This window comes from Polypterus senegalus, chromosome 9 (genome assembly GCF_016835505.1).
Source record: "Polypterus senegalus isolate Bchr_013 chromosome 9, ASM1683550v1, whole genome shotgun sequence".
Lineage (NCBI taxonomy): Eukaryota > Metazoa > Chordata > Cladistia > Polypteriformes > Polypteridae > Polypterus > Polypterus senegalus.
Window position 1 is genome coordinate 393,405 of NC_053162.1, and position 16,311 is coordinate 409,715.

General features: G+C 47.6%; 2 protein-coding genes and 4 non-coding genes across 7 annotated transcripts; 5 read left to right on the forward strand and 1 right to left on the reverse strand.

Annotated features, from left to right (window-relative positions):
- The first annotated feature begins 1,170 nt into the window (after positions 1-1,170).
- On the forward strand, positions 1,171-1,245 carry LOC120536135. The gene has a single exon (XR_005635041.1). It is a non-coding gene; the product is annotated as a small nucleolar RNA SNORD36 (small nucleolar RNA).
- A 42-nt stretch (positions 1,246-1,287) lies between these two features.
- Positions 1,288-6,277, forward strand: rpl7a (ribosomal protein L7a; the record flags this gene model as incomplete). Its single annotated transcript, XM_039762550.1, has 7 exons — positions 1,288-1,456; positions 1,735-1,884; positions 2,904-3,044; positions 3,414-3,493; positions 3,777-3,907; positions 5,118-5,187; positions 6,133-6,277. Coding segments are annotated over 7 exons (846 nt in total), but the record flags the coding sequence as incomplete, so codon positions are not given.
- LOC120536139 lies at positions 1,586-1,658 on the forward strand. Its single transcript, XR_005635045.1, has one exon. It is a non-coding gene; the product is annotated as a small nucleolar RNA SNORD24 (small nucleolar RNA).
- LOC120536138 lies at positions 2,051-2,124 on the forward strand. The gene has a single exon (XR_005635044.1). It is a non-coding gene; the product is annotated as a small nucleolar RNA SNORD24 (small nucleolar RNA).
- On the forward strand, positions 4,976-5,043 carry LOC120536136. Its single transcript, XR_005635042.1, has one exon. It is a non-coding gene; the product is annotated as a small nucleolar RNA SNORD36 (small nucleolar RNA).
- Positions 6,278-6,293: 16 nt separating the features above from the next.
- Positions 6,294-16,294, reverse strand: LOC120535039 (surfeit locus protein 1). 2 transcript variants are annotated; one of them, XM_039762547.1, is made up of 9 exons: positions 16,142-16,294; positions 15,817-15,895; positions 10,046-10,206; positions 9,876-9,958; positions 9,052-9,243; positions 8,451-8,523; positions 8,193-8,355; positions 6,962-7,043; positions 6,294-6,459 (listed from the first exon to the last, which is right to left on the reverse strand). In XM_039762547.1, the coding sequence occupies exons 1-9, from the start codon at positions 16,202-16,204 to the stop codon at positions 6,393-6,395; spliced, it is 963 nt and encodes a 320-aa protein (XP_039618481.1). In that variant the 5' UTR covers positions 16,205-16,294; the 3' UTR covers positions 6,294-6,392. The 2 variants fall into 2 exon arrangements, with proteins under 2 accessions (XP_039618481.1, XP_039618483.1); XM_039762549.1 differs by lacking the exon at positions 6,962-7,043.
- Positions 16,295-16,311: the final 17 nt, after the last annotated feature.

Consider the following 16,311-nt stretch of genomic DNA (forward strand, 5'->3'; position numbering starts at 1 on the left):
TAGCGGTCAGGCCGTGGAAACCGATAATCAGCGAATTCATTATAAAACTCGCACGATACAAAGTGGGAGATTCTGCCATCGTCGGTTAAAATTTCACTTCTTTCTCAACAAATAGGCATTCGATCTGGTATGTTGCGCCTAAGAAACAGTAAATGGCAGCATCAATTTGCGAGCTTTACGTTTTCTGTCTTTTTCAAATACATGAAAAAAAGCAAAACATCTGAAACGGAACCGGCCATGCCGGAAGTCTCGCGAGGTTACGCAGGCCATATTTATATTACCCACAATTCTCTCCTCCTTCCTTTCTCGCTGAACCAACATGGTGAGTGTGGCAGATGAGCCTCTGAAATGGCTTCGCGAAGTGACTTTTGTATCTTAAAACATCCAAGTTATCAAGAATTTAAGGATAACATATCGCATATTGTCTGATTTAACGCATGTTGTTCTTTTAAAAAATTCCCCTATGGTTAAAAAAGGACGATGGTTAATCGGAAAACGCATTGGTCTCATTTAGATTAGTTTTTTGTTTCTTTTTAAACTGTACATTGAGACGGAGTTATAAAGCATTGCCGTATATAAGAATTAGGCGTTTTAAGTTGAACATGCTAGTGTTTTATAGAAAGAATGGTGCCCACAAATTAAATGTTTGATTTGGGCTGAAGAGCCGACGTAGGCCATTCAGCCTCGGAGTCGCGTTTGTTGGAACTTGGTGTGCTCGGAGCCTTGGAAGTGTTAGCGTTGCAGCTGCTTTATTGGAAGATTAATTGACTAAACCTCACAGTTTTTAAAGACGCGCTTCCGTCCTGCATGCTTAAAAGAAAGTGAGGTTAACGAGGCACAGATAAATACACGAAAGCGTGAAGTGCTTGTGAGCGGGCTGAGCAGTCGGCCTGCCGCATCTTCACTGGGGGCCATCGTGCGACGTGAAAGCCGAGCGGACTTGTCGGGGCATTCAGCAGTAAAACGAGCACCTGAATATGCGAGGGGCTCGTCTTCTCTGATCATAGACTGGCTACTATTGTCTTGTCTGTATTCGTGATTATTTATTCTGAGATACGATGTGTTTAGTTGTATTTTGCACCAGGTGGTGGGCCGCCTTAGTACGCTCAAGGATGTTCTGCTCACAGTTTAGCGCACTTCTCTTGATTGTCGATTTGTACCCAAAGCTGGATGCACTGATGAGTATTTCTTCATCTGAGATTCCTGTGATGGAGTGAATTTTTGAGCTTTTTAACCCTGAGCATCACTCTTTGGGTTCAGTTTAGTGGGTGACATTAGCCTGTTTAATGTGACGTGAAACTTACCAAGCAATCTTTGTTTTCTTCTTTTCTAAAGCCCAAGGGGAAGAAGGCTAAGGGGAAAAAGGTGGCACCGGCCCCTTCAGTGGCCAAAAAACAGGAGGCCAAGAAGGTAGTCAACCCCCTGTTTGAAAAAAGGCCCAAGAACTACGGTATTGGTGAGTACCTTTTTGACAGACCGCATGATTTCTCCCACCAGTTTGTCTTGGTAGGCACAAGTGGATGCCTTCATAATTGTAAGCTCCATGTTTGCCAAAGACAAGTTGGTGTGGTTGGAGCAGGAGAGATGCAGATGATGCTAAGAATATTTGCTATCTGACAAGCAATGCTGACAGCAACCCCACCAAGATCGCTGATGCCACAGCTTAGTAGGTGGCCCGCTGCTGTAATCCTGTGTTTCCTTTCTAATCTTTAGGGCTTCTCTCTTTCTCTTTAGGTCAGGATATCCAGCCCAAGCGTGACCTAACACGTTTTGTTAAATGGCCTCGCTACATCCGTCTGCAGCGCCAGCGCTCCATCCTGTACAAGCGGCTGAAGGTTCCCCCAGCCATCAACCAGTTCACACAGGCTCTGGATCGTCAGACAGGTATTGGTTATTGGCACCTTAATTCAAACGCCCTCCATGGCTCATACTATCAGTAGCCTAACAGTTATTGAATGTAATCGCCAAATTTGGTATCGCCATCTTTCGCTGCTGTCAGAATTAAAAATGTGCCGCTTTTACATCCGAGAAGGTGGCATCACACAGTCTGTGCAAATGATGTGAACGAATATTTGCTATCTGAAGTACTGGTGCTGACACCATTCCACCAAGATCGCTGATGCACAGAGAAATTGAAATGCTTTGAAAAGAGCGAAACCCAAATTGTTGGGAGCTCTTTGGCTCTCCTTTCCTGTACTGTCAGGTTTTTAACCCTTTTGATGTTGCGTTCCTGCTGTGCAAGTCTCCGACTTTTGAACCGAGATCTGTGTGGTACTGGGTGGGTCCTGCTATGCAGGGGCAAAGGAAAGCTTGCACCCGATTCCCTTTTTACACTGGCCTCGGGTTTTTGTGTGGAATACCAGAAAGGAAACTCTCTCAGATGCTGCTAATGTATAACCAACCGTTTGATAAAGTGGGCGACTTCTATTATTGGGGTGTTTTCATTAAGCCAGCCATGATTGGATCGCATTTTAATGTCAAAAACCAAATGTAATTGGAATTCTCAGTCCACATGGCGGTTTGTCAGAAACTGATTGATAGAAACCTCCTTTAACACGAGTTAATGCAGATGTGTGTTCTGTCAGTATGTAATATGAGGAAAGGACACGAGATCTACACGGGTGCGTTTTAGTGCCAGCAGTAAGGGTGGGCCACTCGCTCTTCAAGCTGGTTTAGAGTAGATGCCAGTTGAGGTGCTTGTACTGTCCGGACCACTGTTTTAGTTCTGCATTCCAGGACAATATGGGCAAGCAGCGTATGTTCGTACACACAGGATGAGTGGCCTGTGTACAAGTGGAGTTACTGATTGGCTAAAGATGGAGTTTGTGGGCTGACTGCTTTTAATTTGGGGTCACAAAGGTGGTGATGGCAGTTAATTACAGGCAGCATCTTCTCTGTTTCAGCAACTCAGCTTTTCAAGCTGGCTCACAAGTACAGACCAGAGACCAAGCAAGAGAAGAAGCGAAGGTTGCTGGCCCGTGCGGAGCAGAAGGCAGCTGGCAAGGGAGACGCCCCTACCAAGAGACCCCCGGTCCTTCGAGCAGGTATGATGAGTGCTGTGTGTCCTCCTGCGTGGATTTTTTTTAATTGTATAGAATTGTCTTTATCTCAAAGTAAGAATCTGCACTGGTATCCAGAAGGTTGCCGGTTTGAATCCCCATCACTGCCAAAAGGGATCCTACTCTGCTGGGCCCTTGAGCAAGGCCCTTACTTAACCATCAATTGCTCCAGGGGCGCTCGCTGTACAATGGCTGACCCTGCGCTCAGACCCCAAGGGGTATGCGAAAACTAATAAATTCCAAATACGAGAAATTGTATAAGGCAAAATAAAGAACAAAAAAGTGTCGTTTTCTCGTTGCGGTGCTCATATTTGCAAATTGTGGAGTAAATGGATTGTGTTTCTTTTTGTTCAGGTGTAAACACGGTCACCACGCTGGTAGAAAGTAAAAAGGCTCAGCTGGTGATCATTGCCCATGATGTTGATCCCATTGAGGTAAGAGTGTGAATTTTGCTAATTGTTGTTTTGCTCTTATAAAGGGGTCTGTAAACTGTTACGGTGATGTTTTTGAATTTCTTCACCTGAATGTCAACTGAAGACGACATTTTTCCTGAGTAACAGAGCGTTTTGCATGGCATTGCATGAAACTGGTCAGATCGGAGGTATACTGGTGCCTGCTATTGCAGCCTGCCATGTTGTTCACAGTGCTGTAGTGTGCAGTGCAACTTGCATTGGCTTAAGAGAATGGAAAATAAAGGAACTTGTCTCTCTCTTTCAGTTGGTTGTATTCTTGCCAGCTCTTTGCCGCAAGATGGGTGTCCCGTATTGCATTGTGAAGGGCAAGGCCAGACTCGGCAGACTTGTGCACAGGAAGACCTGCACCTCCCTCGCCTTCACACAGACCAACCCGTAAGAAATGCTTCTTTGCATCGTTTGAAACAATTTGTCTTGGATTTTTAAAGCTGATTTTGGTGAACGGTTTGTTCTTTTCAACACGTTGTTTAAGTCCACGCTGCACAGCCACTCGCAATATTGTGACAATTTGGAGGTTTTCAACTGTTACACCCACATTGTTCTGAGCTGTAAATACAATTTAAAAAATAGTTTGAATATTGTGGACAGCGGGGGGCGTCGCAGCACCCCAGGCAGATGCCAGTTCAAGTGGAGCACACGGGTAGGTGGGGCAGTCTGTCCTCCAGCAGGGTTGAGTTTTTAAGCTCTGCTGTGCCCCCGGTTTTGGTTTGCCCTCTCCCTTGGACCTTCCATCACAGGGGTGTCCTGGCTCTCTGCCACAATACAGATGGCACACTTTGCCACATGAATCTTCACAGACCCTTTGTGTCCTCTGAACTGCGACACTAACATACACTGAAGGCACTGAGCTGTTCTCAGAAGTTATGGAAGCGACCAGGCTGACTTGTTGGTTGGTGAAGCTCCTTGATGGCAGAGTCTGCGTACCACTCCACTAGAGCCCAGCCGAGTGCCAGTCTCCTGGAGTGCTGTCATTTGCGAATGCTTTGTGGCTTCATGTGTGCCGTAGTTCGTTTTTTATAAAGTAGTACGTGATTTGCTGTGTCTGGCACAAACGTAAAAGTATCTTTTTTGTAAATCTCCATTTCAGTTTTTTTCCCTTTAGTCAACGTTTTTAAAATGTCCGTTGGCTTACTAACTCGGTCTTGAGAGCTCTGAACAGGCTCTGCCTTAGCAGCACATGTGAACGTTGCTGGTGATGTCACGCGAGATGCACTTTTTGAATAGCAATGTGATTGTGAGGCTGCACTGGAATAATAAGTGACATGTGACTCTGGCCAATGACAATCCAGAAATGATTTTTGACAGCCACTGCCTTGTCCATCGGCAAAGACGACGTACAAAAAACATTCTGATGTGCGTAAATCCGGTCAAGCGGACATTTCATTAGAAGACCACCCCACTACTGTGTGCAGCGTAGCCCCTTTCTCTGAATGTTTGACCTTCTAGCGATGATGACCGACTTTTTGGCCGAACATTCGTGTGGCTATTTGAGCTTTTTAACCCTGAGCAAGAAGGCCAAACAGTCCCCTTGACTCGTTTATTTTTTGGGAACCTTTTTATAATTTTGTTGTTTTTTGTTTTTAAGGGAGGACAAAGGAGCCTTGGCCAAGCTTGTTGAAGCCGTGAAGACCAACTACAATGACAGATACGATGAGGTAAAGTGTGATGACGACCTCACTTGACGGGCCTTCAAGGTTGACACCTGAGACTCGAGCGACTCTGGTATTGCAGGCTGAGGTCCTTTTCAGTCAGGCCAAGGGGCTCATGTTGATGTCCACATGTGCAGGCGCATTGCTGGACGGGCCGGGCTGGGCATGGGCTCCTCGTCCAAAGTTGACATTAGGAATGTGCAGAACCACAAACTTTTAAAGGGCAACGTTATTGAAGGGCTGCTGTGCACCCAGGGGCATTTTGGCAAGCGTTCCTGTCTGTCTGTCTGTCTCTGTGTGTGCGCCTTATGTAGTATTTTAGTGGGTTGAGAACGTGTTGCAGGGACCTCCACTTGACCCACTAGGCGTAAGTCGTGTGCCCCCCTCCGTATCTTTACATTTGAAACTGCTCTGCTGCCCTGTGGACATCTGGGGTGATGAGTTGGTGTACAGGGAGGGTCATTCGCCCCAAGCCTCGTCTGTTAAGGTGAAGCATTTTAAGACCCTCGTTAACGCATGGAAAAGGTTACAAGACCACTAGATGGGCAAGTGGAGTGCCCTTCTAGACTCACAAGTACAAGGTGTACACCTCATGGAGGCAAAGAAACGTTGGCCCTCTGCGCAAGGTGAAGTGTCCTCCTTAGCAATGAGCGTCCAGTGAGGGCACTAGTCTGCCAACCTGCCCCGTGGCGATCGAGGTCTTTAAGGTTGGACTTGTCTGCCTGACGTGGGCCTCGGTAAAAAGGAACCTTGCAGTGCCAGAGAAGCCTGGTGCCCTCAGTTTAGAGACACTTGGCTGATGGGCACTGGCTTTGATTTTCTACTGTGTGTGTAGCGGGTCAGCAGTAGATGTTAAGGGGTCGGAGCCGCCAACTACCTTCTGAATTCAGACTTGTCTATCATGTTGGAGTCCCATGTTTCAAATTTTTTATTTTGTTTTTTTAATTGCAGATTCGCCGGCACTGGGGCGGTGGTGTCATGGGCCCCAAATCTACTGCCCGTATTGCCAAGCTCGAAAAAGCAAAAGCCAAGGAACTGGCCACCAAGCTGGGTTAATTCAGAAGCTGGTTGAGTTGTCCTGTTCTGTATATAAAAATAAAAGCACCACCGAATTGTTCTGAAAAGTGAATTTATTGACCTGTTGGTGTACTTCTATAAAAAGTGGCACAGCCTGTCACCATGTCTTGTCACCATGTCCATCGAGGCTGCTGTCACATCACAGCTCTTCTGATGAACTTCATGTACCACAGGTAGGAGCTGGCAGCACAGAGTCCATACCTACAAGAGAAGACAAGAAACATGGAGTCTCAGCCTGGCACTCAATGCCACTTTCACTGGGGTTCAGTTCCTTTTTTGGTGGTGCCACACTTTACAGGTTTAATTAAATAGCTTTGTGAAATATCAACCCACCAGCACATGGAACTGGGAGCTCTAAATGTGAACTGGTCTTAAGTGCAACTTCCTATTCACTTTACCAGACTCCACCGTGTGTGATGACCCACCCATGTCATTCTGATAGGGACCTCCACCACAAGTGACTTAAGAGACTTTGTTCTTCCTCTGTTGTGGACTGGCACCCTGGCCAAAGTCTTGTTTTCCACCTTGTGCCAGCTGGGTTAGGCTCTAGCAAACCCTGGCATGGAACAAAGCAGGTTAAGCGTACGGGCTGGCCTACAGTGTGACCAGGTGGAATGGTAGCTTGTGATGCCAGTCTTGCCTGGACCAGTGGGTGAGAATACTATGGCTGTTCTGTAGAAACATTTGAAATGGCACAACTTACCAGGTTATGATGTACTGCATGTGCTCATTCCTCAGGGTAACTCTGGTCTGCCCCCCGATCGGCCCTCCTGGCACTGTGCTGCCTACAATCAGAGGGTCTGGTTAATTAACATTTTAAAGGTTTATGAAGTTGTAATGAAATGCTGGGTGTCCAAACCCACCTCGTGGGCACCAGTGGGACACAGACAGGAAATCCCTGGCCATAGTGCCACCTAAAAAAGCTGGCACCACCCCGGAGCATCTGCTGTACAAATATAGTGGATGGGTGAGATGTAAGGGCAACAAACCCTGCAAGAAGGGTGACAATATGGCAGAGAAAGATGACACTGCCAGACAAGCAGCCATGAGTGGAAGGCTGGGGGTCCTTCATGACAGCCTCAAAAGATGAGCAAAACTGCACATGGAAACCGGGGACAATTTGGGGGCATCTCTTGACAGTTTCACTTTCTTTGTATTTGCACACTGTGGTGGCCAAAGATGGTGACATGAAACAAGGGCACAGTTCCAGATGGTTATAATGCAAGCATTCAAAAGCTGGCAGCCCACCATAGGTAGGTGGTCTCAGCAGCTCTCAGTCACTCCGTTTCATTTGCAGGGCTGAGGACCCCAACAGTCGAGTGCCTTGGTGGTCCTAACTGTTGTGCTGTCAGGGGTGTTCATGCCCAAGTGGTTGGGTCAAATGTTTCGTCATCTCCTCCATGAACCAAACATCAAAACGGGAAGAGCAGGACCCCCACCTGGAAGTGGTCCCAGTTACAGCCAAGCCCGGCTCACTCCGCTGCTGGATCGGCCTCGGGGACGGAGTGGAGTGGAGTCCCCTTAATGGGTCTTTGCCACAATGACCACTTGACATTTTCAGGAGGTGGTCTTGGTCCTCAAATGGTTAGCACTGAGCTGCAGTGCAGGGTCGTGTGCCACTTCAGCAGCAACCAAATACTCCGAGGAACAAGTGACCCTCCAGAAGGCCCAGGATAAGGTGGACGGAGCCCGTCATGGGGTGACAACACCTACCTTGGCCACGCTGATGGACTGCCAGGGAGTGCCTAGACGTTGGTGATATAGGGTGAGGGGAGTGTGATTGAGGACAAGTGTCAAAAAGAGCCCCCCATTGTGTTTTGTCACTGAGAACCCTGGCCAAGTGGGCATTGTGGAGCCAACAGGTGGCACCGACCGTGAAGAACGGCTTCTGGATTGAAACTTGGGCAGACACACACCATAAATAAGCAGCTCACCAAAATCGGCGTCAATAAAAATGGGCTCTGTGCCCGTCACTCGAGCCATGGCCTCCAAGTCCCGGTAGTGCCAGTGGTTCCCTTCTATGTCGTTCTGTGGGACAAAAGGCTTCCTCATCTCCGTCAGCCGGACGATGCCAACCAGTTCCACTTCATCGGCGATCTGCCAGGAGAAAGCAGCAGACGCTTAGCATTTGGAGCTGGCCAAGTGGCTACTGGGCATATGGGGTGCCCGTGCTCTGCCAAGGCTCGTCTTACCTGCCCCTTCTCTCGGGTTTCCGGCTTGACCTTCTTTCTTGGTACAAATCCTCGGTTTACAAGAATCGTCACCCTGGACAGAAAGACACAGTTGACAGCTAAATGTGAAGGCCTGGTGGTCCTGACTTACCAGTCCGCTGTGGCCCGTCACACGCCACGTCACACACCGATGCTGTGTCTCCGCTCAGGCGACCAACGTGACCTAACGGTGCATGGCAGCAAGTGTGGCTGCAGAGACCCCCTGAGCGAAGTGTGACAAGTAGATGCTGGCGCCACATGTGAGAAAATGAGACCTGCTCTGCACCAGCTCTGGTGCGGACTTGGACCCTCTGCTTATGGCAGTAGTGCCCGGCCAATGCCATATGGGATTTCGGGGGGGCACCAACCATCGGAGCTCCCAGATAAGTAAACCCGATGGTGGCGACCTGTGCCCTCCCCAGCACCCCAAACTCTGCCTTCTGCTCAGCCAGACATTCATGAAAAACGAAAGTAAGGAGACCACCAAAGGCAAAGCGGCAGTTTAAGATTTCATTGGTGCTGCTCTGCCCCCCCACAATTCCCACCTCCACTTTCCTGTTACTAGCAAGTCAGCCGTACGTACCCCAAATCGGAGCAGTAGAAGGGCGTGATGACGTTGGCACCGGAGTCGCCACTCGACATGATCCTCCCGGCGTCTCTCGACTCGCGTTCGGGGTCCACCTGCGAGCGGGGCATCACGTAGAGCTCCTTGGAGTGGTCAAATCGGCCCCTCACCTTCACCCGCCGATACTCGAGGGCCTTCAGCTCCATGGGACTGGCAACGAGAAGCAAAAGGGGAGTAAAAGAAACTTGACTTGCGTTAACAAGAAATCAGCACCGACACTTTGGGACCACCCACAACTGGAGGGGTTCAGACCCCCAAAATCCACTAGCGGCACACAAGCGAGTGGCTTACTACGCCCTGTAAACGTGCAAGGACCCCATTGGAGGAGGGCATGGGGTCAGGCAGGAAACTCTTAGGGGTCCACTCAGCCACCTTCTCTCACCTTCACCCCCCAGTCTGCTGAGTGTGGTGCGACCCCTCATCTCGGCCTACTGATGCCAAATGCCACCCACCCTGTAAGGTGGCCTTGTCACAAAGGGGACTAAGTGACAATTCCACAGCAGCAGTTCACATGAGTGGCTCTGAAGGCCGAGGGGTCCGGGACTGGCGTGAGATCAGATGCACCCCATCCCCACATGCTCCTGTCCACTCCTCTGGATGCTTCAGTTCCCTCCCACATGTCAGGGCGACAGATGGCACTCAATACCCTTTGTGGGTTCCTGTGTAAAGATGGCATCTACACTGGCACACCAGCCAGGACTGCCTAATAACTTCAACTAAACTGAGTTATTGAGACAAGTGCAACAGGGAGACCACCATGAGCGGACCCCCCCAGTACTCACTCCAGCGGCAAGTCCACAGGCTCCACACACGTGCGCTTCTGAAGTTCCTCGATCAGTTTCAGCTTCCACTTCCTCCTCTGAACCTGGGCACACAGACATGGCACGACGGGTCAGGGCACCCACAAACCAAGTCACGCCCACCTGCCCACCGTTGGGACGCAGTCACTCACCTGCCACGTGCCAAGGCCAAACGCGGTGATGGGAATGAGCAGCAGGAGCCACTTGAGGAACAAGTCCTTCTCCCGGTGCTCCTCTTGGGCCGACATGGAGGTGTGTGGTCTGCAGGGGGTGACGCAGACTCCTGGTGACACAGCTGTGACATGTCCTGTCCCTACACAGGAGAAGACATCAGCACGAGCAGCAATGGGGCCTCACGGCGACCCCCCTCCAGTTTAACCGCCTCAGTCCCACCGGCCGGGACCCCTACGGTGCCAAGTGCTAAAGTCTGAACGTGCCTCAGACATCCAGGTACGGAGTATGCTAATCAGCCTCATGCATATGCAATCACGCCATGGCAGAACTTCATTGGCCAGTAGCGTGGCTCCCTCCTGGCCGAGACCCCGCCCACCACCAACATTTAGTTATGCAGCACATTTACATACAAATACTGAAGCTCAGAGTGCGTAGAGAAGTCCTGTGCTGGGAGCGCACGGTCACATGTCACATTATAGCGCCTCTCCTCGGTGCTCGGCCCTTCAGGGAATACAAGGACAATGAAGAGTACGGCCACGTGACAAACAGAGGGTCTAAAGAGTCACCTTACCGACCAGCCAGCCAGCCACCACGTCTGCCTCGAAAGAAACCAATCGCAGCGCGACGCAGACCACCAAGCCAGGACATTCGTCAGCCTCATCTTGGTGTCACAGCGTGTTAATGGAACGTCACGGCTTACAGTGTCACCCTCGCCAGGTGGCCTTAGTGCAACACGAGTGCCATCAGGAGCTCCGATTACGTATGCGAAACCAGACACGGTTGTGAATCGCCTTTTAGCGTTGCCTTTTAGCGTCGGCCTGCACAGCCACGCCATCACAGCGGGCACGACGGAGGGACACTTGGGCTGAGCCGTGACAACGGGTGGCTGACGAATAGCCAAACACGCAGCATCGGCCCCTTTAAAAGGGAACGTCATTCAGGCCACCACGTCCTACTCGTCACTTCTGAGCACAAAATACTAACGACGGCTCGGTGATCAGAATTATCAGGAGTGCCAGTCGTCACTTAGTGCCTTAGGCTGCACTTCCATACTCTACCAAGGGGGTCGCCATTTCCCACCTCCTACGAAATGTGTGTGGATGGCTTAGGCTGCGTCCCAGTTGACATTTAGAAGGCTTAACGCGTGGCTCAAATCTTGGTGCAGGGTAGAAGGGGCACCAATGTATTGGGGGGGGGTGTGTAGGCTAGTTGAGGACTGGGGGGGGCAGGCCAGGTTTAGATCTGAACATGGAAGAACAAACAACGAGGTAGAAATAAAAACGAGTGGCAATGTGAATTCTAAGCAAACATGTAAATGAAGAAGGAGTAACACATTAAAATAGTTTGACGTAATGCTAGAATATCAAAAATAAGGGAAGTGAGTTGGAGTCGTACGTAGCAGAGCAGAATTCTGATATTAGAGCAATAACGGAAACCTGGCTAAATAACAAAGATGGGGAGGAGTGTAACATAGAGGGATACACATTAGTAGGAAGGATAGACAGAACAGAAAAAGAGGTGGGGTTGCTGTTTATGTCAAACAGAATTTAAATGTAAGTCCTCTTCAGTTGGATGATGAGCCCCATCTTAGTGAGGACGTCTGGCTTCACCTGGAAAACATTAGGGAAGGAGGTCTTATTGTAGGAGTGCGTTAGAGACCACCCACTTCAGACAGTCACGTCAACACACATCTGTTTAGTAATCTCAAAAAGGCAAGTTTACAGGGGGATATTATAGTCATGGGGGGCTTTAAATATCCAAATATTAACTGGGATAACCTCACAGGTGGAAGAGCACAAGAGCAGGAGTTTCTAGAAGTAATCAGCAACTGTTTGTGAACACAGCATGTTAAAGAGCCAACACGGGGTGACGCCTGTCTGGATTTAGTATTCTGTAATAATCAGGATAGAATTGAGGGTGTAGAGGTGATTGGACCACTAGGGTCACATGACCAGAATGTCATACAATTGTCAGTATTTTGTAAGAGTGCAGATGTAAAGACTAAAATTGTGAAGTTGAACTTTGGTGGGCTAATGTTGAGCAGATGTGACAAAGTCTAAGGAGGATAGACGGGGAGAAGACAGTCGAGGAGCAGTGGAGCAGGTTTAGAAATGGAATGCAGGACAGATAGAGACCTAAAATATGGAATTAGTAGGAAACTAAAAAAAACTCCACATGGATTAATAAAGACTTAAAAAAGAAGTTGCAAAGGAAAAAACTGCTGTATAAGGCATATAAGACTAATGACTGCAAAGAGAACCGTAGAGCGTATGAGAACATGAGGGCAACCATCAAGAAGGATATCAGAGAGGCTAAAAGACAGTTGGAGAGGAAAAGAGCAGATAAGGAGAGAGAAGACCCTGAGAGACTCTTTAGTAGTGAAGGAGGAGGTGAAGTGCATCAGAAATAGTAAAGAGGAATTAAAAGATACAGACAGTGAAATAGCAGACACTCTAAAGTCACATTTTAATGAGGTGTGAGCCAGTGGATAACCTCAGAGCAGTAACAGGGACTACTAAGGAGGTGCTGAGGGATTTGGAAATTCTAGAGGGAGAAGAGCTGTGATGATTAAAGAAGATGAAATCAAACAAATCACCAGGACAGATCACATTGACCACAGAGTTCTTAAGGAGGCCAGTGAGTCCAGATAGAAACCCTTGACACAGATTTTTAGGAAGTCACAGCGCACTGGAGAGATTCTGAAGGACTGGAAAATGGCAAATATCCATTATATAAAAAGGGTGACAGGGCAGATCAGATCAACTACAGGCCAGTAAGCTTAATGGGCATCACAGGAAAATTAATGGAAGGAATTATTAAGGAGAAGATGGAGCAACACATGGCAAGGACAGAAGTTACGAGGAACAGTCAGTGTGGGTTCAGAAGAGGGAGGTCGTGTTTTACTAACGGGCTGGAATTCTATGAGGAGGCAACAAAAGGATACGACCAGCGTGGAACAGAGGAGATTATTTATCTGGACTTTCAGAAAGTGTTTGATAAGGTGCCACGAGAGGGTGGGCATCAAGTTAAAAGAAGTGGCAGTTCAGGGTGATGTTTTTAGGTGGGTGCAGAATTGGCTCAGACACAGGAAGCAGAGGGTGAAGGTGAGAGGAGCCTCATCAGAACTGGCCGACGTTAAGAGTGGTGACCAGCAGGGGGCAGTGTGGGGGCTGCTGCTATTTTCAATATCCATAAATGATTTAGATAGGAATATAAGGAACAAGCTGGTGAAGTTGGCAGATGATACCAAGAGAGGTGGATTAGCAGATCATTTGGAATCCGTTATATTATCACAGAAGGACTTGGACAGCAGACAGGCTTGGGCAGATTTGTGGACGATGAAATGTAATGTCAGTAAATGTAAAGAATTACACACAGGAAGTCAAAATGTGAGGTTTGAATACACAATGGGCGGTCTGAACATCGAGAGTCCACCTTATGAGAAGGACTGAGGAGTCGTAGTGGACTCTAAGCTATCGACTGGCAGACAGTGTTCACAAGCCATTAAGAAGGCTCACAGAGTGTCAGGTTATATAGCGCCTTGACGTGTGCAGTACAAGTCACAGGAGGTTCTGCTCAGGCTTTATAACATACTGGTGAGGCCTCATCTGGAGTACGGGGGGCAGTTGGGGTCTCCATAAAGACAAAGCAGCACAAGAGAAGGTCCAGAGAAGAGCGACTAGGCTGATTACGGGGGATGAGTGATGATGAAGATTAAAAGAGCTGAGCCTTTACAGTTTAAACAAAAGAAGACTAAGAGGAGACCTGACTGAAGTGTTTAAAATGATGAAGCTAATTAGTCCAGTGGATCAAGACTTGTATTTTAAAATGAGTTCATCAAGAACACGGGGACACAGCTTGAAACTTGTGAAGGGTGAATGTCACACAAACATTAGGAAGTTTTTCTTTACACACACAACGATAGACACTTGGAATAAGCGACCAAGTAGTGTGGTAGACAGTAAGACGTTAGGGACTTTCAAAACTCGACTTGATGTTTTCTTGGAGGAAATAAGTGGAGAGGACTGGCGAGCTTTGTTGGGCTGAATGGCCTGTTCTTGTCTAGAGTGTTCTAAAGTGGGAAATCAGAATTTCCAACTGGATGCCCAGACAACTCAGATATCCAAGTCAGAAACTCAGGGGCTCGTCTGTCAAGTCCAACTTCACATTATGGCATCAATCCAAAATGGCGACATACAGAGCTGCAGTGGTAGACGTCTACTAACACTTCAGGTCTCATTAAATGAGTCGGACACACAGAGCTGTCCAACTTCGAACTGTGAACGGGTTTCGATGTGCAAAACAGCGAGTAACGAGTGGTTATCAACTGCTATTTGTTCTGATACATCGATAGATAGATAGATAGATAGATAGATGAAAGGCGCTATATAACAGACAGACAGGACTTTATTTGTCACTAAGGTAAATGCGACTCTCTCCGACGAACTAAGCACAACAAAGGTTTTCCTGGACGCGTCCACGCTGGTTTTCCGAAGCTTTTAACCGGAAGGCGGGCAGCGCGTGTGTGTGACGTCATTCGCAACTCCCACATCCGACTTCCGGGGTAAACGGAACGCAGCCTTTGAGCGGAGTCTACTGAAATCATGATATAAATCGTTTGCAACGAGTGCAGAATGCAGCTGCTAGAATCCTAACTAGGAAAAGAAAATCCAAACACATTTCTCCAGTTTTAATGTCACTACACTGGTCACCTGTGTCATTCAGGATTGACTTTAAAATTCTGCTTATGGTTTATAAAGCCTTAAATAATCTGCTCCATCTTATATATCAGAATGTCTGACACCTTATATTCCAAATCGTAACCTCAGATCCTCAAATGAGTGTCTCCTTAGAATTCCAAGAACAAAACTTAAAAGAAGTGGAGAGGCGGGCAGGCGGCCTTCTGCTGCTATGCACCTAAAATCTGGAATAGCTGACAATAGGAATTCACCAGGCTGATACAGTAGAGCAGTTTAAAACACTGCTGAGAACACATTACTTTAACATGGCCTTTTTATAACTTCACTTTAACTTAATCCTGATACTCTTTATGTTCAATTCATCATAATAACTACTCATGGTGGCTCTAAAATCGGTACTGACCCCAACTCTCTTTTCTGTTTCCTTTTCCGGTTTCTTTGTGGTGGTGGCCTGCGCCACCTCCACCTACTCAAAGCTTCATGAGGCTCCAACAATGATGGATGGATTAAAAGGCAGAAGTCTACGTGACCATCATCATCATCAAGCCCTTCCGTGAGAATCCTAAATCCAAAGAGGACTGTTTCATTTGTGTTAGGTAGAATGTCCAGAGGGGACTGGTCAGGTGGTCTCATGGTCTGGAATCCCTACAGATTTTATTTTTTCTCCAGCCGTCTGGAGTTTTTGTTTTTTCTGTCCCCCCTGGCCATTGAACCTTACTCTTATTCGATGTTAATTAATGTTGATTTATTTTGTTTTATAATTGTGTCTTTCATTTTTCTATTCTTTAATATGTAAAGCACTTTGAGCTACTGTTTGTATGAAAATGTGCTATAGAAATAAATGTTGTTGTTGAAATTGATGCACCTTCTGTTGTCCTGACAAGTTTTCTTTTGTAAATGTCGCGTGCGCACACGAGTTTTATAAATTTGACCCCAGGTGTGAACACGATGATAAAAAACAACGCACGGACAAACGCTTTTTTAATTTTAACACTTCACGCGGTTCATTCACTTCTCAAGAGAAAGACAAACGGACGTGTTGCACTCACCTTCACGGGTTTTCGAAGAAGGCAAACAAGCAGTAAATTTGTGTCCAAAGGCATTGTGACTTGCATAAATGAAGCGATCCTGAAAAGACAATGTGATAAAAATTCAAAGTGAAGGTGCCAATCTGCGCCCACCTGCCTGGCACTGCTTTACATTCAGCGTTTTGGTGCCGTTGTTCTTCATCTCCGAAGATTACTCTGTTTTGTTTCTAGCAGCTCATTTCCTGTAACACCAGACAACCCTTCCCACATTGCACTACTTTTGCTAAATGGGTAAACTATTCCTCTTTGGCGACTAACTCTCTATGAATATAATATAGATACTTACATGCGTTCTCAGTGTACACGCGAGTCTAACAGAAGGCACCCAAAAACTTTTCACGGCGAACATTGTTAACGCATATTACTATTATAATAGTAATCTCCCTCAATCAGCGGCTCCGCAGAGGTCGTGGCGGAGCGTTTATGAGGTGACACCGCAAGCACGAGCGCGCAAGC

Excerpts from the sequence above, each read along its gene's own strand:
- LOC120535039 (XM_039762547.1), bottom strand. The coding sequence starts at position 16,204 with ATGTTCGCCGTGAAAAGTTTTTGGGTGCCTTCTGTTAGACTCGCGTGT. Across the intron at positions 15,896-16,141 it reads CGTGTACACTGAGAACGCAT|GATCGCTTCATTTATGCAAG; the intron begins GTAAGTATCTAT and ends TTGTCTTTTCAG. Across the intron at positions 7,044-8,192 it reads TTTTATTGACGCCGATTTTG|GCAGCACAGTGCCAGGAGGG; the intron begins GTGAGCTGCTTA and ends CTCTGATTGTAG.